The following is a 17,386-nucleotide window of genomic DNA, read 5'->3' as shown; positions in this document are numbered from 1 at the left end:
TTGTCTTCATTGGATGCCACAGTGCTGCTGCTTGATAATTTTCAGTGTGTAAAAATTATAGAATGATACAGGCATATTTATTTGTTTTGGCCCAGGCCTTGATGATGAATAGTGTCATGGTAATGGGAGGGATAGATACATTCTCATGCTGGTGTATTGATTATTTTTGAAACGTTATTGGCTAAAGATGCCAGTTTTTCTTCTTTGATATATAAAGGAAGGCTGGCATTTTTTTTATGGTGACTAGGTGGGTGAGGTGATATCTTTTATTGGACCAACTTTAGAGAAACAAGCTTTTGAGCTCATACAGTGTTCTTCTGCATGTCTGGGAAACTAACTCGGTGTGTCACAGCCAAATAAAAGGTGGAACAGATTGTTTAGCATGTGTAGCTAACACACATTTCAAGAGACCATTCAAGGTGAAGTGGCCTATTAATGCCCTCCAGTCATAGGGAGGAAAGGAAGGGGAGGGAAAGCTGTGAGGGGTTGTTAGAAAGTGACAAATTGTTGTAATGAGACATAAATCCAGTTTCTCTATTCAGTCCATGATTTTTAGTGTCTAGCAAAGTTATGAATTCAAGTTCCCAGGCTCATCTTTTGAAAGTGGTGTGCTGGTTTTCTTTGAGGATAAGGACTGATAGGTGAGAGAGAGAGAGTGATTTGTGAAAAATGTTCACCCACAGGTCATGTGGTAACTTCTTTATGGTAATATAAAGCCTATATCTGGTCTTGTCTACCTCTATATTGCAGAGGGACATCTACGGATAGCTGTAGGTCACATTTTTAACATCTGTGAAACCAATTTTTGATCAATTTTATTACTGGCTTTTATCAGAAAAATACAACTAGACTACATGAAAGCATGTTAATTGCTTCAGTCTTATTTACGTCTGTGTAACACTTTTAAATCATCTTACGTAGTTCTTCAAATGAGTCTCCATGTAGATTCCACTCTTGCTACATGTACATCCCATATACATGGAATCTGATTCTTTTGGACAGCTGTCTCTATTGGGATCATTCCTGCACCTCAGATGTTCTCATACATGCACAAGCACAAGGGCTCATGCATCCCTCAGTTCCCTTTTACCACCTGTGGTACCCTGAACTGTCCACCCACTTCTTTGCTCACTGTGCTAGTACGTTTTACTCTTGCTACTTAGTTAGTTCCCTGCTGTTGGCTGTGTGTGTAATATACCCTGCTACCTCGATATAACACGAGTTTGGATATAACGCAGTAAAGCAGTGCTCCGGGGGGTGGGGGCTACGCACTCCGGTGGATCAAAGCAAGTTCAATATAACACGGTTTCACCTATAACGTGGTAAGATTTTTTGGCTCCCAAGAACAGTGTTATATCAAGGTAGAGGTGTATATACACACAAACACAGTGTATTTCTAGTTAGATTTTAGTCTTTAGGCTAGACAACCCCTGCATAGAGGCTCTAGCAATGTGGCAGAGAAAAAATCCCTGAGGTTCAAAACTACCTTGGTGGAAAGTAGTAGTGCTACTTAATGATGAGCATGCCTGGTGCTTGTTTTGCCTAGAAGAAAGACACATTCCAAAGCAATGTTCCATACATTGCTGCCCCTCCTAAGAACTGAGAAATCTAGAGCCGTAGCTCTAGACTACTGTGCCCCTTTCAAGAGTCTAATTTGTCTTGTGTACCCCCAAGTTTCACCTCACTTAAAAACTTACAAAACCAGACATAAAAATACAAAAGTGTCACAGCACACTATTACTGAAAAATTGCTTACTTTCTCATTTTTACAATATAGTTATACAAATATAAATATTGTACTTACATTTCAGTGTATAGTATACAGAGCAATGTAAAAAAATCATTGTCTATGAAAATTTACTTTGTACTTACTTTGCTAGTGCTTTTTATATAGCCTGTTGTAAAACTAGGCAAATAGCTAGATGAGTTGATGTACCCCTGGAAGACCTATGAGTACCCCCAGAGATACAAGTACCCCTGGTTGAGAACCACTGAACTAGAGAAACCGCCTAAAATTGTTCCTCCTCAAGCATGTAATGCAAACTTCCTCAGACACCAAAACGAAGGATGTTCCTATACCACCGTCCTCCAGGCTACATCAGTTAAGAGGCCCTAGTCATCCACCTCTGCTGCTGACTCTCTCTGATGTGGACAGAAAGGAGCACCGCTCCAAAGATGACACAGGGCATAGGTTGCTTGTCTTAATTTCAACCATCCAAGGGCCAAAAGAGAGAAGAAGGCTGCTCAGGTGCCCCTGTCCCAACTAGTAAGAAAGCATCAGTGGTACTCACTAAAGCTTTGGACTGGGTTTCTCTCAGTATAGATTCTTACGCATCAACCTTAGTAGCGAGTGTTTTGGTACCTGGAGATTCAGTACCCACCTCTTCCATGTTTGTTTCCTTGGACAGTGTTCTTTGGTACGCAGAGCGTCGGTACCTGCTGTCTCCAAAGTCTGTGCATGTACAGTACTGTAGGTCCAGTGGGACAACTCATGTTGTCTTGAGAGATTGAGCATGGTGATATCTAAGCCCTACCTCTGAGTTATTGGTATGCGGGTGAAGGAGATACTTTCAGTACCGATTTCATCCCCTCAGAAGTGGGGCATTCCCAATAAAACAGCGCTCCCTTGGAGGATGTGTACTACCTCACAGTCCCATCTCGACAGAGTAGGGAGTGACCAACTACTCACCCTTCTTTATCCCCCTAAGCATAATGAGAATCTGGAAGGGTTCTAGAAGGGACAATAGGAAATGACCTGCAGCTCATAAGGAACATATACCTACCCTGCTGAATGCCCTAGTATGCAGCTGTATTCACACAAATCTGCACCATCTGCCATTCCAGAGTTAAATCCCTTTCTCCAAAGAGTCAGTATGGACTATCCCAGCCAGATCAACTAGTGCAGCCTGAGATCATGAAAAGATAGGAGGAGGAAAGCAATGAAGAGCAATGTCTGCAAAGGGAAGAACAGCTGGTCTCCACTGCTATCTCCTCATCCTCTCCTGATGACGGAGTAAATCCCTTTACTTCTGCCTCAGTAGATGATTTTATGGCATTTCAGGCTGGTCTCCACTGCTATCTCCTCATCCTCTCCTGATGACGGAGTAAATCCCTTTACTTCTGCCTCAGTAGATGATTTATGGCATCATCAAACACATGGCGGACACACTGGATTTGCCACTAGAAGAGGTGCAGGAGAAATCTCGCAAGCTTCTAAATATCCTGCACTCTTCCATTCCTGGCAGGCTTGCCACTCCAATACATCAAAAACTGTGAAAGCCTGCAAAATCAACACCACAATCAATACAGGTACCAATACTGGCCACATCAAAGCAAGCCAACACAGAAGGCACTAAGTTCTTTCCAAAGGATCTGAATACTTTTATTTCCCACTCAGAAATGGGATCGCTTGTAGTAATCACTGTCCAGAAAAAGTTGAAACAGGCACCTCCCAAATTCACACCCAGAGAGGAGGACTTGAAGTTCAGCCTCTTCAGGCACAAGGTATATTCATCTGTCAGCCTCCAGATGCACGTGGCTAATTATGAGGCCCCCTCTCCAAATATAATTATACTTGAACTGGGATAAGTTGTCTCAGATTTTAAATGAGTTACCACAGGAACACTGAGAGGAACTAAGGGCTTGTCTACACTGGCAATTAATAGTGCTGCAACTTTCTTGCTCAGGGGTGTGAAAAAACACCCCCCTCAGTGCAGCAAGTTGCAGCGCTGTAAAGTGCCAGTGTAAACAGTGCCCCAGCACTGGGAGCTACCCCCCTTGTTGAGGTGGTTTTTTTTTTTTTGTAGAGCGCTGGGAGAGCTCTCTCCCAGTGCTGCGCTGCGACCACACAAGGCACGTTAAAGCACTGCTGCAGCAGTGCTTTAGCATTGCAAGTGTAGACTAGCCCTTAAAAGCATCATGACTGAGGGACAGTTGATATCCTGTACTTCCCTGCAGTCTGTGCTTGGATATGTCTGACAGCGTGGCATGTATTACGGCCACAGAAGTGGCAATGAGAAAGTCTGTCTCGCTTCACAAGGAAGTCAAAACCACAACTGAAATCCTTTCCTTTGAGAGCAATGAACTTTTAGTTCTAAAACAGATGAGGGTCTCCATTCACTGAAGTATCTAGGGTGACTCTTCATTCATTGGGTCTGTACATTCCAGCCTCAAGAAGGAAACAAGCAAGGTGACAAACTTTCTTTAGGCCGTTCCCCTTCTCTGATGATGACCGTCAGCATCTTTCTCACACGCTGCACATCTGGGCCTTCAACTACGCAGCAGGTGTGATATCAGTGTCAAGAGCTGGCAGAACCTCTTGAGGATTTTTTCTCTATATTCTTTTCCTCAACCCCTTTGGCAACTGCTTCTTTTATTTTTGAGAAGCCTGGATTGTGATCACGGTGGACCAGTGAATCCTGGAGATTGTAAACAAGAGGTAATCTTTTCAGTTCCAGTCTCTTCCTACTCCTTACTTTTTTCCCTGTTCCTTTTCAGGAAATACTCTTAAAACAAGAAGTGGGCTCCCTTCTGTGACTTGGAGCAGTGGAGGAGAAATCCTCAGTGTGCAGGGCATTTTATTCCCATTATTTTCTCTTACCAAAGAAGAAAAGGGTTGGCATCCCCCATTCTGGACCTTTTTCTCAACAAATCAGTCTGTCTCAATTTCAGGTTGGTGACTCTGACCTCCATAATTCTTTTGTTAGATCCTTAAGACTGGTTCGCAGATCTCAACCTGCACAATGCCTGCTTTCACATATCCATTCATATGGCTAACCATACATATCTCCGATTCCTAATAGGAGTATCTCACTACCAGTATGGGGTTCTGTCTTTTAGTCTTGACACAATCCTAAGATTATTCACCAGCCGTGGCAGCTCATCGAAGGAGACAAGAAATCCAGGGTTACCCATATCTAGACAATTGGCTGATCCAAGGAAAATCACTGCAAAAGGTGACTGACTCAATTCAAATACCTTTAAAGCACTTCTCCACTCTGGGCCGCAAAGTTGTCAGAGAAAAATCAGCACTTATACTTACTCAGAATCAAAACATAGTGTTCATAGGAGCTACATGAGATTCCATATCAGCAAAAGTTTATTTTCTACAAGAAAGATTCCAAACAATAGTGAACCTCCTCAACCAAGGTCAAGCTTACCTAAGGACATAAGTGAGAATATACCTCAGACTCTTGGGACCCATGGCCTTATGTGCCTACCTGACGCAGTTTGCCAGACTTCACCTATACTTCATGCAAGGATGGATGAAATCAGTGCATCTATCCAGCAGACTCTGCATAGACATATGATGGTCACAGTCTTGCAAGAACTGCTTTTCATTTCATTTAATTGGAAATGCACTCTTCAAGTATGCAACAGTTGACCCTTCTCTGCACCTCTACCTACCAAGACTCTGGTGACACACCTCCACTCTGGAGTGATGAGCTCATCTAGATCATCTTCAGACTTGGGCCTGTGGCCCCTGCACAAAGCTTATCTACATATAAACATTGTAGAGCTCAGAGCCGTTGTCTAGCATGCAAAGTGTTTCTGCCTCTACTCCAGGGATACACAATCCAGATCCTGATTAACAAACATTGTGTTAGCAGACGGGGAGGCGCCAAGTCATCTTTGCTATGTCAAGAAGCTATTTGATTTTCGAGTTGGTGTAGGTGTTACTAGGTCACACCACTGGCCCTGCATCTGCCAGGCATTCAGAACTCTCTAGCAGATCCCTCAGCAGGACAGTTTTCAGACACCCATGAGTGGCCTGTCAAGAATACAGTGTTAGACTTTTGCAAGTAGGGCTATCCATCAATAGACCTATTTGCCACAGACTAGAACAAGAAATGCCAAGTGTTCTGCTCCAGAGGAGGCTTCAGTCTGGGCTTTCTGTCAGATGTCTTTCTTATCCGCTGGACATGTAGACTGATCCCTATGATACTGAGGGTCCCGAGGCAAGAGGCAGAGTAGATAATCATGGTAGCCCTCCCTTGGGCAAGGTAGTTTTAATATTTGGATCTGTTCAACCTCAGCCCAGCCCCTGATCACCTCCCCTCCCCTGTTCAACGTAGCATCATAGAACAACCGAGATCCTACATCTAGATCCAGCTTTGTTGCATTGACAGCCTGGATGCTGGTTGGATGATGCCCATTGAAAGCTGCTTATTGGAAGTTCAGAATATTCTGCTCCAAGGTAGGGAAGCCTCCACTAGAGTGACTAGTAAAGCAAGTGGAAGTCTTTCTATTTGGGTATCTTGGCACTAGTTGTCTCCTTTGATAAAACAACAATTTCAGTATTATTGGACTATTTTACTAGACCTGAAACAATCTGGATTTTCTATCAGTTCCGTAGAGGTCCATCTATCAACAATGTCTGCACATCACTCTACTATCCAGGGCTACACTGTATTTTTCTCACAGTACAGTGTCTAGATTCCTTAAGAGCCTTATACTTATTTTTCTCCTACTTCAGGAGCTCTCTGCCTCTGGAACCCCTTAGTACAGTGTTAACAGGATAGATGGTTCCCTCCCCTCTGAGCTCTTAGCAACCTCTTTCCTTTACTACCTATTGAGGAAGACTGCCTTTTTAGTAACCATTACATCATCTCAAAGGAAAGGGGAGATTCAGGCCCTCATGGAACAATGTATACTCTTCGGCCTCATCTCAAGTTCCTGCCCAAAGTGGTTCAGCGTTCCATATGAACCAAATCATTCACCCCTGTTGTCTTCCCCAACCTCAGTCAACCCCAGAGGAAGCAAAATTTCACACACTTGATGTAATAATGCCATTATCATGCTTTTTTAACAGAACACAGTCATTCAAGAACACACCTAGACTAATTGTGGCCTTTGCTGAAAATTGTTAAGCATCAGGAAATATCCTCAGGTTATCAAAATGGGGTTTTTTGCTGTAGAAGAACATGCTATGAGTTAGCCAAGTTAGATCCACCTAACCACATTAGAGCTCATACTACTAGTGCTCAGGCAATCTCTGCTGCCTGTTTGAAAAAATTTCTGGATCTGGTAGATCAGTTATATGGAGCTCAGCCCATATGTTTACAAGACACCTACTTCTGGTGGAGGCTTCTGGATTGGATGCTTCTTTTGGGAGGGCTGTCCTGCACTTGTTGTTTAAGTAGGACTCCTAGCCATCTTCCAACCAAAAGCCTAACTATGTGTTAATCACCAAGAGTGGAATCCATGTGGATAGGCACTTGAAGAAGAAAGGTTACTTATCTTAAAGTAACTCGGGTTCTTTGAGATGTATTGTCCATATGGATTCCATGACCACGGCCCTTCCCCACTATTATGAGGTCCTACTTCTGAGAATTTGTATTGGCGAAGGAACTGAAGGATGGTTGGGCCAGCTCTATCCCTTTATGCCCTCAGGTAGGAGTGTGGGTGCAAGGACATGTAACGTTTATGTGCATGGAGTGCATACCCATCAAGAGTGGAATGCATGTGAACTGCACATCTTGAACCACAGTAACTGTAAAGTAAGTACTTTATATCATAGGATATCAGGGTTGGAAGGGACCTCAGGAGGTCATCTAGTCCAACCCCCTGCTCAAAGCAGGACCAAGCCCCAGACAGATTTTTTTGCCTCAGATCCCTAAGTGGCCCCCTCAAGGATTGAACTCACAAAACCTTGGGTTTAGCAGGCCAATGCTCAAACCACTGAGCTATCCCTCGATCATAAGCCAGTTCGTTTATAAGCTGACCCCCCGCCCCCCAAGCTGGATAAGTAAAAAGGGAAATTTTTTATAACCCGTTCATAAGCCGACCCTATAATTCAGGGGTCAGCAAACTTTGGCTCCTGGGACATCAAGATAAGCCGCTGGTGGGCTGAGATGGTTTGTTTACCTTGAGCATCCGCAGGCACGGAGGTAAACCTAAATAAACAAAGTGTCCCGGTGCACCAGCTGCTAAACCTGACGGGCCGGGACAGCAACTGGTGGGGACATTTTTTGGGGGGGAGAAGCTGGGAGTTAGGGGAGTAACCCCTCTGACCACCCCCACATCACCCCACCAATAGCCTGGGACCCCCACACTCTCCCCAATCCCATCCCTTCCCACCTTATTTGAGGAGGGCCAGGGGAGGCTGTCTCTGACCTGGCTGGAGCTGCTCCGGCGGGCCAGACTGGGCAGCGCGGCTGCAGCCTGCTCCGGCGGGCCAGACTGGGCAGCGCGGCTGCAGCCTGCCAGCCCTAGAGCTGCAGCTGCTTTGGAGGCTCGGGGGAGAGCAGTGTGGCCAGAAGCGGAGAGACTCTGGCCCCGCCTCTTCCCTTCTGTCTCTGCTGCCTCTCCTTGCTGCCTCTGTTGCGGGGAGGGGCAGTGTCCCACCTCTCCCTCTCTATACCCATTCATAAGCCGACCCCCTTCTCTGGTGCTTCCCTTTTTTACAAAAGAAATTCGGCTTATGAGCGAGTATATATGGTAAGTTCTTTATTCTGTTTTTATATTAAACAAATTTTAGTAATTCGTTTAAAAGAAAACATTTTTTGCCCAATATGATTCAAAATTCATAGGATAAAAAATCACTTTAAATAAAAATGAATATAGAAAAGTCTGTTAATCAAGCTAATTGTGCAGGTATACTTGTTGAAGTGCCCCAGTTACACTGTCATGGAACACTAGTATTGCAGTGGTCAGGCAAGATACACTTTTCCCATGAACATAGGTATGCATATCTATTGTGCTGCCATAGGAGATAATTGTGACTTCCTATCTCATAATAGCTCACCTGGAGAGGCTGTAATGGAAATATAAATATGGTGCTGTCACTAACGAATAGCTCTGCAATGCCCATAATACTGGCAGATACTGCATTAGATGCATAAAATAATGAAAATACTCTTTGTGAAAGACTCCATCAATTAATGGGTCAGTCTCTGATTAGAAAAGACTGTTATGATGAAAAGTTTGAATATCTCAAAGATTTCTACTAAATTGGGTCCTCCATTTAAAATTGGTTGATAATTAAATGGATCCAGAGCAAAATTCTAAGTTTAATTTTAAGTAATTATGGAAATAAAGTTAATGCAACAAATATCCAGGAAATTGATAAATAAACCTAGTGTCCTGTTATAGTAAACATAGGGTGACCATATTTCCCTATATTGAATACAGGACACCTGGTAAAAGTACTCTTATTCAAGCAAGTTCAACAGCAATCAGTCAGAACTATGCAGTACAAACCTTCAAATTAACATCATTGACTGCGCCCCTGTTAAAAAGAAAAACTATATAGATAGATTCTTTTTATTTACCTTCTTATCTTTAAGGCTTTAGGGTTCACATGGGAAGAGGAGACACACACACTGTGGCATACCTTTCTGACACGAGGGTGACACGCTGACCCAATGCTCCCTGTCCGGCACTCTCCACCCTCCATGCCTGGCTGGGCCCCCAGGACCTACCTCTTCTGGTACCAGGTGCCGCATCTTCCCAAGGCAACACATGGGGGAGGGCAGGCAGTGTCAGATGCCCTTCCCCCCCCCCCCCTCCAATTTCTGCCAGGGTTCACACCAGAACATGGCCAGCAGCAACTTTTCGGCACTGTGCAGGAGGGAAGGGCTGGGAGCTGCTTCCAGCCATGCCAGGGGGCGCGGGGAGAGAGATGACCTGGCTCTCCCACTGTGCCCCCCACCCCCGCTCCCCTGTGTCTGGAAGCAGCTTGTCCCTTCCTGCCTGAACAGTGTAGAAAGGCAGCTAACATCTCCAGGCTGCTGCTGGCCACCAACGTAACCCAGCTCCTCCTGTCCCCCATCTACAGCGTGGGCAGGAAGGTGTTAAGCCCTAAGGATGTGCATTGTGCACCAGGGCCCAGAGAACCTGATTGCAGGGGCTTCAGTGAACCCAGCAGGAGAGGTGGCTCACCGGGGGAGTAGCCCCGTGCTCCCTGGGGGCAGGACCCAGGTCAGGGAGGCAGGCAGGGGCAGGCAAAGAGGGTGCTAAGCCCTTGCCCGGGGCCTGCTGTGGCACCTGCAGAGTCGGGGCGTGAGCAGGCTCAAAATCACTCCCCCCTCTCCTCCCCAGCAAATCCAGAGCTTAGCTGAGGGGCGGAGAGGCTTCCGCGTGCCAGTGCTGTGCGGGGCTATGGCACATGCAGGGCTTGGCTCCTCCTGGCCAGTGCCCCAGAAAAAGTAGGGGCACCTGCAGGAGGGCTTAATACAGGACTGTCCCTTTAAAAATGGGACATCTGGTCACCCTAAATAAACAGATTCTATAAACCAGGATCTCAGAACTGTTAGATAATGTGAATAGCCTAATTTAACTTTTACTTTCATACTAAAAATATGTTAATCACTATACAAGGAGTTTGTATGGAAGAGGTACAGTCCAAACCCTGGTGGAATGAAGTAGTCAATAAATAAGGTTGTTTCAACATGAAAAATATAGAAGCTGATTCATATAATGTAAACTAGCTGATATGTATGTTACATAAAACTAAAAGCATATGTATTTAGGAAAACTGATCTTTGCTCACTCCAGGTACTTGATGTCTGAATGCTTGAAATGTAAGCAGTTATTACTATAAATGAATTATGTTGAGCCTACATTTTTATTGTTAAACATATCTCTTAATTTTTGTGGGTTTTTTAAATTGGTGCTGCTAAGTTGCCAACATCGTAAATCACTCTTTTTAGAGCAAAACACCACAATCAGCAATGGGTTCAGAAATACTACTTGAATGTGAAAATATTATTCATAGTGGGAAATACTCCTTGACTTCAGAAATTTGACTGCTGCATAGAGCAAAAGAAATTGAAGTATGTTTGTTAGTAAGTAATAATAAACCATTCTTCAGTTTTTAAAAAAGTATATGTATTAAGTTGAAATTACTGTAACAATGTACTTTTTGGCAAGTAGAAATAGGAGCTGGTAAGCCCTTGTACTTTCTAAAATGCTAAGGCTAACTCTTACTGTCCACACTCAGCATATACATGTACATCATTTCTAGAAATTACTTTTCACTTGTTTTCTGGTAGTGTGCATATTAAATAAGTTTTATGTATATATTGGAGGGAATTATAATAAGATAGTGATAGCAAAATCAGCAGCAGTTGCTTGGGCCTTGCAATCACTCCTCCTTTTAATGTCCCTTCTCCCCCATATCCACTGCATTCTCTTCCGGTGAGTAGATGGTTTCTTAGATGCTGCTGCAGTCATTGATCCATCAGTCAACCAGCACCTGAGTACATTTGAAGTGCTTCTCTAGAGCATAATGTAGGAAAGGGAAAGTCAAGGAGGGATTGAACTGGCCCCTCTTGGCAGGACCCTAGGATGTAGCAGCAGCTCCAACTAGCAGCCTCCCACCACTGCACCAGATACATGTTCAGCTGTTCCCACAGTATCCTCAATAATATGTGTGCGATTATAATGTGATTTGATACTTCTAATTTAATGTTTCTCCTCTCAATCCAGATACAATTGAAAAAGAGATAAGAAAAATCTTCAGTATTCCAAATGAAAGAGAGACCAGATTGTGGAACAAATACATGAGTAATACATTTGAACCACTGAATAAACCAGACAATACCATACAGGATGCTGGTTTATACCAGGGACAGGTATTGTATAATACAATTTTGGTTTTCCTACGTATACATTTTTTCTTAAATTTAATAAATTTCCCCATTGACAGTTATTCCTGTGATCAATAGATCTTCCCCTTTTTTAAAGGTAGTGATTTTGCCTTCTTCCCTCCTCCCCTGCCCCCCTCCCCACAGAATTCATGTTCAAAATATAGTGCTTGACTAATTAAATTACCAGATTTTTTTAAAAATCCCCTACTATGTGGGGGGTTCTGCAGAAATTAAGCTTTTTCTTTAAATAAGTGTTTTTAACTCTTATTCAGAGTTGACTTTCCCATTGTGAACTAAATGTAATCTGATGCAGTGCTGTCAACTTGAAGCAGTAAACACAGCCTGAAATACATTAGAAGTTCCTAAGATCCAAATCTTGGTCCTAGCATGCAACCTTAGCTGTGGAGAGCACCTCAGATTCTAGTAGCGGGAATGAATCCTATCATCTCTATTTCTGGTATACACTCTTCAAAAAGAATGTTGGAAAAATTGGAAAATATTTAGAAAAGAGTTGCAAGTATGATTCAAGTCTGGAAAATCTATATTACAGTGAGAGACTTAAAATCAGTGTATTTAGTTTAACAATGAGAAGGTTAAGAGATGACTGGATCATGAACTAAAGTACCTATGTGGGGATATTTCTGACTGTAGAAGCCTCTTTAATCTTGTACACAAGTTTTATAACAAGTTCAAATGGCTGGAAGTTAAAGATGTACAAATTTGGATCAGAAATAAGGCAAGAGTAATCATTGAAACAACTCCACAAGGAATGTGGTGAATTCTCCATCACTTGATGTCTTAAATCAAGATTGGACGTATTTCTAAAAGAGATTCTGTAGCTCAGTTAGAAATTTTATGGGCTTGATTTAGGAATTACTGAATTACATTTTATAGGAGCTCATGATCAGAATGATCCCTTCTGTCCTTAAAACCCTGGAATCTACCTCAGGCTATTTAGCAATAGTGCAGCTTTGTAGCTGCTACTCTAGCTTCAGGGTTTAAGTAGCTTTCCCCACTCTTAAAATATGGCTGGTGAATCCAAATAACAGCTGATAGTTTGTTGTCTTGCTCCCTCTTCCAACTTCCTGCTTCCCAGCAGCACTCTGTGTGCCCTACCAGAGTGGAGTTTCATTGCGTGAAGGGGAGTCATATATGAACTTGTACAATTCATGCGTCTTTCCCAATTCAGCATAGCCACATTTGAACCACACTGGTTCCAGCTACAGGACTTCCCTCTGCAGTCACAAAGGATTCACCTTTGAGGTGTGAGCTGCAAGCTGCCTCTCTTTATTTCAGTAGGACATTTTCCAAAGTGTCTGGCCTGTTATTCACTAGAAAAAAGAACCATTACTAACATATGGTGCTGTGCACTGTTTAGCTGCAAGTGTAGTTGGATAGTGTTCAGTAGTGGATTTTAACTCTAGTTTCTGAAACTGTGCTAGATGTCTCTGCCTATGCTTGCAGCTGAACCATGTTAATCACTGGGTGAACAGTCCCCACATTAACACATTAAATTTTTAGTTTTCCTGTTAAAACTGCTATCTTGGAATTTCCAGGAGTTTTCAATTATCCTCTCCCTCTTATCCCAAACTTGTGGAGGGACTGGGGAATGAGTAGATAATATTCTGATTTGATGAATTGGTTCTGAAGGTGAGGCTTTATTTTTTATTCCCTTAAAAAAATCAGTGTCCACCTGAACCCTATGGGTGTGTCTGTTCTGCAGTGTAAGCCCCAGAGTTAGCAGAACTCTAGTTAACTGATCCTGGGTTTGTTAAACTAGGGCTTGAGCATCTCATTTCTGATCCGAGGTTAGGAATTGACATACCCTGTGTCCCAACCTGGAACTACAGCTTCTGCATTACATTATGTGAGCCTGAGTCCAACCACCCATATCTCAGACTTCCTAGTGGCCAAAATGTGACCACCCCAGCCCTTTGTTTGTGGTGTACTGGGGGAAAACTTGACTGTCCAGAGGACAAAGAAAGTCAGATTGTGGGATATTTGGGGGGATTTGCAGAGTAGAAGTCCAGCAGGGATGTGTGGACACTGCAAAGCAATAAGGTTTGAAGCCTAATCTGGGCATGACTCAGGCTCAGACCCACCACCTCTGTGGGGTCCTAGGACCCTGGGTCTGAGCTTTGGATTACCATGATTGGTGTGTAGATGGAAGGGAGGTTAGGCTTGAGCCCAAATTCAAACCCTGGGCTTACACTGCAGTGTAGATATTCACACTGTCTCATAGGGTTTTATTTTTTCTTACTGCTTTATTTTAGTAGCTTCTGAGAGCTAGTGATGGAGTAATATTGGCAAAATCGGAAGGTTATCTTATTGAAGCCTTTATCCAAAGATAAATCTCAGCATTTGCTAGAATGAATCTGGTCCTCAGAACACTGCCTTATTCTGTTTTTTGGTTCTTCTGTCTTTTCTCCCATTCTTTTCCCCCTCCCCCTGGGGGAAAAAAACCCTCTAAGAATTTTCAGTTTCTGTATGTGCAAATTGAAAACATGGTTTAGAACAGGAAATTATTAATAAGTTATTTAAAAATTGAATATATGTTATGTGTAATCATGCAGTTTCACCTCAGCGTATATGTGTAAAACTTCCTGCAGCCACTTCTCTGGCGAAGTGCTGTAGCTATTTAACAATGCCAAGAAACACTAACCTGTTTCAGCTAGGAATTGAATAACTCTGTCCATCTGAAGCTGATCCATATTTTCATTCATACCAATAACAATTTGAATAAAAACTGTCATTAATTGATAGTGTGTGTGTTTCTCTCACATGTACGCCTCCATAGAGAAATGGAGTTAGTCAAGAGACTTAAAGATCAGTTGAACTAATGGATGTGGTCTAAACCATGTCAATGCAGCAAAAAGAAAAACTATTGTCTATAATTGTACTCTCTGCAAGGTTAAATGCTTCTTAAAACAACTATTCTACAATACAGACACGTTGATTTTACATAGACCCATTAGACTCATCCCTTTTATCAGTAATTAAACAAAGAATTAGAATGAATGTGAGATTTCATTCAAAAATCCTAAAAGTATATAGGATAAACTAAACCAGAGATTGAGGCGGCAAACTATATATATGCCTTTGATACTTATATATAAGGTTAAGATTTTGTCTCAGTTATTTTTACTAAGTCAGGGACAGGTCACAAGTAATGAACAAAAATTAATGGAAGCCCATGACCTGTCCCTGACTTTCACGAAGAATAATTGACAAAATGGGGCGGCGGGAGGGGAGAGAATAAGAGCCCAAGCCCGGCTGTGGGATGGGGGAAGTGGGTCCAGCACCCGTTGCAGCTGACAGCTCTGGGGTCCTTCCACCGCCCATGGCAGCTAGGAGCTGCAGGGGAGCCCCTGTCGGCTGACAGCTCCAGCCCCACTGCCCCAGGGCTGAAGTGGAAAATGTCGCAGAGGTCTCTGAAAGTAACAGAATCTGTCACCTACGTGACATAATCATAGCTATACATATGTAATATCCTCACTTTGTCCAATGTATTTGTCTTCACAATATCCTGTGAGGTTTTGAGATGCTGTCATCCCTATTTTATAGATGGGGTACTTCCTCTTTTGACAAGAGAGGTGATTAGCAACGTTCAAATTATCAAATCCAGATTAGTGAACCAGTGCCTAGCTTCAGAAGTGATGGGGCACTAAAAGATTAAGTGCCTTGCCCAAATTTACATAGGAAGTCTGTGGAAGAATAAAACCTGGGATTCCTGAGTCCCAGACTGGTACCCTAATCATTCTTCATCTCGGTCCTTCAGTCACCAAATCAACAAGCCCATTGAAAGGTGCAGTAGCTTGGAATCATCTCAGCTAAGGGAAATCTGTTGTTATATTATAGTTTTTCTCTTTATTCTTACTTTTTCTGATAGGTACTAGTGATAGAACAAAAAAATGAAGATGGAACATGGCCACGAGGTCCTTCGACTCCTAAGTATGTGATAAAACAAATTGCTGCTTGCTACAGTGTGGTTTAATTTTTGTGTATATTTTACAAGTCTCTCTTTGGTTTTAAGAAAAAGTTAGTTTTTTGAAGGCGGTATGTTTGTTTTTTTTAAAGTTCTATTAGTGTGCTAAATAGCTATTAATATAACATACGCTACTGTGCACTTGTAAAATGTACTACAGAAACTGATGTGCAACTGATATTTTCAAATGTAGCACAATTTTGTTTACTTCAAACTGATTTATTTAACTGTGTGGTTTATATTATAGAAAAATCTTGCATATAAGCGTGGTGTAAAAGTTGTATTATTTTAGACTTGTGTTCCATTCTTAAAACAGTATTTCTAGTAGGAGAATCTGTGTAAATGTGGGTTGTATCAATATTTTTCTTACATGAAGGATGGAAATCCTCTGTTTGTCTACAAAGAACTTCATACTGTGTGAAGAACAGTCTTGTAAAGTACTTCCCACAATTTTTTTTTCTAGGAGAGTATATTAGTTTTTTTCCATTATCATTATCAACCACAGCTTGGCGATGGCAAGCAAGTAGATCTTGTGTCTTGATTGGGAAATTGCCACGTCCATTTTGCAAGGCTGGCATATGATAACATGATTAACACAGGACTGTGAGATCTTGGTTTACCTGCTATGTGTTACTTGTGTAAATTAGTCCTTTCTAGAGGCATCTTGGCAAAATGTTATCTTAAAATATCCTTTCTCGGCAACTGATATTCTAAATCTGAGATTTAAACTGCATATTGTTACATTTGTTCCAATCCCAGAGTGCGTGTGGCAGAACACTGCAGTACAGTACATTCTGTGTTCTGAGCTAGGGTAGTTCACTTGTATTTGATCGTGCATTTAAGGTGACTTTTTTATTGTGTAGAATTTTTCTCACAATAGACTTCTTTCTAGAGCTAGCCGAAAATTTTCTGATTGAGTAGTTTTTCCATCAGAAAATGCTGATTTGATACAATTGAAATACTTCTCAGGAACGTATTGATTTTCATCAAAATTTTCACCAAAATTATTGAAGTATTTTGTTTCGACTTTATCATTTTGACTTTTATATAAATGTAATTTATAATCAAAACAAAGTGATATGTCTTTGTTGGAAATGAAACATTTTGACTTTTCATTCTGATTTGGGATAAAAGGAAATTTTTGTAATGTCCGTTTCTCATGGAGTGGAAATTCCAAATTTTTTCCAGCTCTACTTACTTTCTTATTTTTGAATACCAGCTCTATTTTGTCTGATACATCATCAAATTCTTCAGTCTGTGATATGCTACCATAACATATCTGTAACTGACCAGCAAGTTATCTGGCTCCAATATCTGGGACAGATAAGGGAGTGAAAACAAAAGGAATGTAGAAGGCAGTTCTGCCTATGATGCTCTTATCAGGATTCAGAAAATTCCAGATTTAATGTCCAATTGCCATGAAGTTGTTACCAAGTTAGAGTGCTCTCTTCTTGTATTAAATCTGTAGGAAAATGAGAACATGGTATATTTTGGCTTCAGCCTCAAAATCTTCAAGCAAAAAAAAAAAAGCCTTTGGTCCAAACCAAAGAAGTAGGCCATATATTGTATTAATGCATTAACACAAGTAATGTATTAGCTTCTAATGCAGTGGTCTCCAACCTTCTTATGCCCAAGACCACTTTTTGAATCTAAGGGCAACTCAGGATCTACCCCACCTCTTCCCCAAAACCCTGCCCCACTCAGTCCAGTCTCTCCCCTCCCCTGGTCGCTCGCTCTCCTCCACCTTCACTCACTTTCACCAGGCTGGGGCAGGGGGTTAGGGCTGAGGAGTTCACAGTGTGAAGGGAGC

The 17,386-nt window shown here is 42.2% G+C and overlaps 1 protein-coding gene across 5 annotated transcripts in view; it reads left to right on the top strand.

The window, feature by feature from the left end:
* The window catches only part of USP15 (ubiquitin specific peptidase 15), a 137,193-nt gene that overhangs the window by 47,329 nt on the left and 72,478 nt on the right, over positions 1-17,386 (top strand). For all 5 annotated transcript variants that reach the window (XR_005588951.1, XM_039503432.1, XM_039503418.1 and 2 more), the window contains exons 5-6: positions 11,431-11,576; positions 15,481-15,542. Coding sequence is in view for 4 of the 5 variants with exons in the window: in XM_039503432.1 (XP_039359366.1) it covers positions 11,431-11,576; positions 15,481-15,542 (208 nt within the window). In the remaining variant the exon portion in view is untranslated. The remainder of the gene's footprint in view (positions 1-11,430; positions 11,577-15,480; positions 15,543-17,386) is intronic.

The sequence above is a fragment of the Mauremys reevesii genome, linkage group 1 (assembly GCF_016161935.1).
Source record: "Mauremys reevesii isolate NIE-2019 linkage group 1, ASM1616193v1, whole genome shotgun sequence".
In the NCBI taxonomy this organism is placed as follows: Eukaryota; Metazoa; Chordata; order Testudines; family Geoemydidae; genus Mauremys; species Mauremys reevesii.
Note: the sequence above shows the minus strand (reverse complement) of the source record. Positions and strands in the feature narration are given on the sequence as shown.